Genomic DNA, 6699 nt, shown 5'->3' with positions numbered 1-6699 from the left:
ATACCAGAAATTCATAATTGACTTTGCATGTAAATATGCTTTTCTGCATACGTTTGCAGCCAAACTATAGTCTCTTGTGTATGGATACGGAACATCCAGTGAGGAATTGATATTTGCCGTACGCTTTAGTATGCGTCGACTGTAGCTCTGAGGAGTCTAAAAGTTAACTGCTGCTTTGAATGACACTTCATTCAATTTGCATACCTGGTGTAATAGTTGTACGCAATAACAGGTTTTACACAGTTAAATTCATTTCCTTACTGAAATTCACTTTATTCTGGACTACTTTGCGTGATTCCTGACAGTGATTGGATTCTGCGGAGATTCACTGTGATGTTATGAACTTGCTTTAATTCACAGGAAAAGGATCGCCATTTGATGGGCAGTAAAAACTTGCTCCAGTATAAAGTCTGGAGATCGGTAACTCTGGGCCATGACAACTCGATGATAAATGGTTTTAGATCACATTGTTACCACATGTGTTTAAAAAAATGTTTTCTGATGGTCAAGCTATCCAGCTCAGAGAACGAAACTCCAGCAAAACAACTCACCTGAGCCACAAATCTTTATCTTAACGTCCACATAGCTTGGGACACTACACATTTATATATGGTAACAAGTTGTCTCGCTATTTCTTTGTAAGGTATTACTGATCGGCTAGGTTCTTTTAAATCGTTAAATATAGTCTGATGAGTCATCCCAAACTCTTTTAGGCTGAATTCCAGAAAAATTGGTAGTCACTTTAGTACGTCTGAAAAGTTTTAAAGCTTCAAATCCTTACACGAAACTTTTGATGTAAAGGATACTTTCTGTTGATTTGTGGTAAGACTTGGTGACAAGAAATCCCTAAACTTTTCTGTTGTGACTTTGTAGAAATAATAGACCGTATGCCAATTCGTTATGATTTTATGTCCACCTTTTATCACGTGAATTATCCAACAATCGGAATACGACTTAACACTGTGCCAAAACAATGACGTTCGACCAGTATGAACAGTCTAGCATCCTTATTGGTCCCTTATCCGCCTAGCCCTTCCAATTAAGTCCAGAACACCAATTGCAGCTTCTGCTATGCGAATCATTTATTCCAAGCATACTCGGTTTATATACCAGACAGACCGCATCACACCATAAGATAGAAAATAAGATTTGTACAAGATCAAGCCAAATGTGGCTGTGAACGTGAGAGACAATAATCTGAATATAATTTAGGAACAGTAAATGGTATAATAATAATCCATAGGTCAAAACAAAGCTTATAATAGGATGAATATGTATAGATTAAATCTAATCACTGAATAGTTATACAATAACAATATATATAGAACAATAGTCCATTAATAGGTTCTGGGAGTTACCCGTACTTATGTCTTCACCAGGATATAACATTTTCGACTTTTTTATGCACGTTATGTTATCATAAAAAAAGTTAGCTGTTGCATGTGTTTAGCTAATTGTACGTTTTGAGTAATGAGGCTAAGTCAGTTTTTCGAAACAGATAGGTACTGTCATGTAACCGAGTACAATGTATTATTCACTAGACCTGGTATTATGAATGAACTGAACTTCCCGAACCTGTGATGAATGGAATTCGGCAAACAGATGACTATTTTGCTTATTAGAATGAGATGTTAAAATTCGAACTGTCGAAGGATATCAAGATATACATATATTCAGAAAATGTCAACTCAGAAGTAGTCCCAAAATGCAAGGAATTTACGACGACCAGTTTGCTATGGAAAGGACAAGATTCAACTTTATGAACTAAGATGTATATTAAAAAGAGAGCTTGCTCTTCCCATAAACTTTTCACAAAATCGAGATTTGATAGTCTTTTGAGGGATACTACTTGCTGCTCCCTAAGAAGCATGTGTGTTCCCATAAAACCGTACGTCTAGAGCTACGAGTGCGGTTAAAAGGTCAGAGAATTCCACCTAAAATGACACAGTAGCATATATGAATTCCAGGACTTTGACGTCTAAACGTCTCAGTCTACGGTCAGCATGAGTACCTACGCCGTCTATTGTATTTTACTTTTAAGGTAAAGGCTTATTTGTCGAATTCAAAAAAACCTATCTCAATTTCATTTTGAGGAAGGAAGCATTCTGACCAGTAAGCTAACTGGATTATTTGGTCGGAGTAATTACGTAAGAGAATTTTGTGCGACGTAACATGTTAAAAAGTCAGTTTTGTTTAATTAATTTAAAAGTCGGGATGATAATTTATATTGTAACTTTACATGGTCAGTCGTGAAACATTGCATTTCATATAAATCATACTCAGATAATATATCTGGTATAGCTTAAAATGTTCTTTTATAAAGGTGAATCACGTTAGTCATCTGGTGATAAAACCACTACGTACACGGCCCCGTAACCAATAAGAAAATTCCTTTTGAAGTGTTTGAGCTACCTTCACAGCTTCTGTTATGAGTGGTTGTAGTCTCTCAACAGGTAACCAAGAAGAGAGACGTGTATGAAGGATTTGAGGTTGGCTTTTCCACTGACCTATTTGCTCCTCTGTATTCACTCCGGAAAGCAGGTGAACATTGGGAAGACAAACAACGGTTAACTGTGATATACGTGGATTCTCCTCAAAGCGACAAAGGTCAGCGAACACATGTGAACCCCAAAGACCTGTCAAAAGCGCAGTAAAAAAACTTTGTATGGTTAAAAAGCCACGAGTTTAGTGTACACAAATAATATATATATATATATATTTATTTATTTACAAAGGGTCAAGAACTATCTATTCGGGTGTTTTATATTTGATCTGGTGAATTACTTTTGAAAATCAAATAAAATTGTGATTGACCATATATCTAGATCTAAGGTCATCAACGTAAAGTAGACTATAACAGTGATAATATATTCGTAAAATGCGAATGAGTGGGGAATTGAGTTTTTGACGTCTCATGACAGTGTAAGTCCTCTCTTCAGAGAACAAATAGGTAAAGTAATCAAATTAACACAAATTTGAATAGTATACGGGGAACAAGGCGGAACATTTTAGTACAATCAAGGCCTGGATATGTTTGACCATGTTAATGTTATGCAGTTTTGGTACTTAATGTCTTTTTTCTTTTATTCTTTTCCTAATATTTCTTATATTCCTCGATTCGTCTAGGTTTCGATGAATAAAGATGATGAACCCCTCTTTAGCTGAAAGAAGTTGAAAGCGTGAATATGTAATCCGGCGGAAATCATCTAGGTTATTGACATACTGACGGAATTTTTCTAACACGATTGTTCATTTGTGAATATACCTTTGCAGAAAGATTCGTGATGCACGTTGAATGACTTAAATAGATCTTCATCGACCATTTATCCGAATACTCACATATTCAATTCTTTTAGCATCTCACACCACCAACAAACGTACAAATGTTTCTAACTCTACTCTTCTACATTACAAATGCCACATTTCATACACCCATTAAAATACACACAAGTAGGTCTCATACAGGATCACCTTGACAGAAATTACAAAACATTGACATGATCAGACATATCCGGATCTTGATCGTACTAAAATATTCCGCCTTGTTTCCCGTATACTATTCAAATTTGTGTTGATTTGATTACTTTACCTATTTGTTCTCTGAAGAGAGGACTTACACTGTCATGAGACGTCAAAATCACAATTGCCCACTCATTCAGATTTTGAAAATATATCATTAATTTGTTATTAACAGTACACCCAATGTTCAACTCGTTTGGAATTATCAAGAAAAGCCTAGGTATGGATACTTATGGTACATAGTCTGTCCGTAGCTCATTAAGGTTGATTGGTGCTGAAATTTCACTGCTGAATCTCTGCTCTCACTACTTTTTGGCTCATAACATAAATGACGAACAGAATAGGAAAAGTTTGCAATTGGGAACAAATTTTACATCCTTGATAACATTTTGAAACCAGGTTTTAAAACAAACGAAAAAACTGCACTAATTAGCAAATGAAAATATCTATGTCACTGGATAACAGGATTTCAGGGATGTTATAGGAAAGCATAAACAGGATAAAAGTACTAGGGAAGGTTTCTTGAAAATTCATGGAAACAATAAACATGTAATGTTGCTCACCAACTGTAGCTGCACTGACGAGGCAATCCATTTCAATCCCAGCATCAGTTAAGGCAAGTGTGGTTGCATTTACAGCACAAGCAAACTCAGAGCCATCTGACTGAATAACTTCAAGAAAAATATCTATTTGAGACATTGGGTACTTTTCTGTCCTGATGACACATGAAAATATCTCCTACATATGTGTAAAATAACATTATATCCGTCGTAAAAATCTTAATATTATAAAATAAGTGAAACAAAAAAGCCGAAGTCCAAGATGCGAGAAATACGACTGAGAACTATGATGCGCAGACTAAACATGAATCAGATAGAAAAACGATATCCGAATAGACTTCATTTCGCATACATCTTGAATAAACACACCTCATTATCTAAGCATCTGTTTTGTAAAAGCACGATTTTTAACCAAAATCTTTGTTTAATAAACGACTTCTGCGGTTGTCGAACTTGTTCAAAAATACGGGGGGTGTCCATGCTCTAAAACTTGTTTCTTTCACTTCAAGAATCACCTGACATACACAAACCGTATGTGTATGTGTATTTATACGACAAACCATTTGAGTTCGCTGTACTTTAAAGGTGGATACAATAAAACTTATAAACAGATTGTATGCTAATCTTTGATTTTGAGAAATAAAAGACGATGTTTCTGGATAGTTTAGTGATACTTTCTACAAATCTATCAACCACTTAACTGTAGTGTGTTGAAATTGAGAACTCTAATCCTAGAGACAATGAATATTGGACTTATAATACGGGTAGGGGACTTGTCAAAAGTGCTACGTGCGTTACATCCATGATCGATGGCTTTGATAATTTCGACAAAAACTAAGTCCAACTAATCCCAAACCGCCTTTTTTTACTAAGGCCTAGAACTTGATGATTAGATTTTTTTTACCTTTATGGCATCAGTAAGAGTTGATCGGAAGACACTAACATTCCGTTTATGTTGTAGTCAGAGAACTGACGGAAGCCAGACGTTATCCCTACCACATAATGATTGATACAATCCACTTACCGATACTCTAAGATACTTTAAGGACGACTAATCCTTGACTTCGGTAGAAAAAAAACTTGTCATTATAGATATAGAACAATTTAATTAATCAGAGGCGTATGGTTCTGCTATGATGGGTTGAAGCAAGCTAGAGAAACAAAGATGTAGCGATACACGCAATGCGCTTATAGATTTGACTGCAAAGTAAAACCAACAATAAGACCGCCTAAGAAGTTTGATAGCGCCAAGCTAACTCTATTTCCAAAATGAAAACACATCTAGTAGTCTTCTCTATGGCCATGAACTAACAAGACATATCATTTGAAAACTTTAAAGCAACTATCGACCTATCCATGATAAAACTGAAAGTTAGTTCTGACCAAAATTTAACTGAAGATTTTCGTCACCTCAATGGCAGTAGCAAAATCATTCGCTGATCTATCTTTTGATGACAGTTTGCGACGCTCCCCTGAAGTCGATGCAAAAGGAGGCTTAGTAAATTGACACGTTATCGTTGCACCATCTGGAGTACCATCACCTTTTACTCTAGGAGCATGGGGCCCAACCACGGATGCAATCACCTTGGTATTCCCTGAAGTCATTAAGTTTACGGCTTATGGATACCGAAAATTGAGATTACCTTGATGCAGAAATACTATTCCGTCAGAATAACCCGAGCCAAACTGACAATCTACTCGTCGAATTTCATTTGGTCTGCGACCATCAACTCTCCTACCGTTATAAAATATTTCAGCCATCACACGTTCAAATGCTTCTCATTTTCCGAAGGACATACACAACTGTTTCAATGTAAAATATCTGCCAAACCCATTAAGTTTGTGCCTTGGTTTAAAGCAGAGGTTTGGATAATACTGAGATTTATGAACTACTTTTGGGCGATACTAAAGTGATCTTGAGAAACTCTAACGACTTACTAGGGTCATAGATTTGAGTAAGGAATTAGATGTCAGATTCATAATTATGTAGTAAGAACAAAAGAACTACGGACTATGTTATTCCCTTTATAGTTTGCTTCTGTGGGTTTCTGGTCTTCTCTTGCATTAGTCAATTGAAGGTGCGAACACCACTGCCTCGGATAACAGGTTCCAAGGATATACTAGCATTTCAGGAGGATCTGACACGACTTCAAAGTTGGGCAGACGACAACGGACTTACCTTCAACACCTCAAAGTGCAAAGTAGTCCATCTGAGGCATCTTGCACACTATAGTTACAACTTGGGAAACTCCTCTCTAGAAGTTTCCCAAGTCGATAATGATTTAGGAGTGTTGGTACCATATGACCTGATGTCGTATGCGAACTGTGACAAAAACACATTTCAAGCAAACCTTGCACTGGCAACGTTGAAGCTCATTTTTGGCCAGTTTGACGGTAGAACTTTCCACATAATCTTCAATAGTTTGATTCGTCCACATTTAGAGTACGGAAACATAGTATTTCCTCCCTCCCTCCAAAAGGATAAGGACACTCTGGAACGTATCCCACGTCGAGCCACGAAATCAGTTCGGGGACTCAAATTCAAACCTTATGAAGAGCGCCTTCAATCACTTAACCTTTACCCGTTAGAGTACAGGCATCTTAGAGGTGACCTTCTTAT

At 36.6% G+C, this 6699-nt stretch overlaps 1 protein-coding gene across 1 annotated transcript; it reads right to left on the bottom strand.

Moving 5' to 3' along the window:
• Positions 1–1485: 1485 nt before the first annotated feature.
• Smp_012110 (ribonuclease pH related) lies at positions 1486–5894 on the bottom strand. Its single transcript, XM_018788868.1, has 4 exons — positions 5723–5894; positions 5490–5674; positions 4083–4257; positions 1486–2636 (listed from the first exon to the last, which is right to left on the bottom strand). Exons 1-4 carry the CDS (start codon positions 5838–5840, stop codon positions 2338–2340), a joined length of 777 nt encoding a protein of 258 aa, XP_018654368.1. The 5' UTR covers positions 5841–5894; the 3' UTR covers positions 1486–2337.
• Between the last annotated feature and the right edge of the window lie 805 nt (positions 5895–6699).

Source organism: Schistosoma mansoni, chromosome W, assembly GCF_000237925.1.
Source record: "Schistosoma mansoni strain Puerto Rico chromosome W, complete genome".
Classification (NCBI taxonomy): Eukaryota; Metazoa; Platyhelminthes; class Trematoda; order Strigeidida; family Schistosomatidae; genus Schistosoma; species Schistosoma mansoni.
This window is presented reverse-complemented; position numbering and strand designations above follow the sequence as displayed.

Excerpts from the sequence above, each read along its gene's own strand:
- Smp_012110 (XM_018788868.1), bottom strand. The coding sequence starts at position 5,840 with ATGGCTGAAATATTTTATAACGGTAGGAGAGTTGATGGTCGCAGACCA. Across the intron at positions 4,258-5,489 it reads ATTTTGCTACTGCCATTGAG|GAGATATTTTCATGTGTCAT; the intron begins GTGACGAAAATC and ends ACACATATGTAG. Across the intron at positions 2,637-4,082 it reads CGTCAGTGCAGCTACAGTTG|GTCTTTGGGGTTCACATGTG; the intron begins GTGAGCAACATT and ends CGCTTTTGACAG.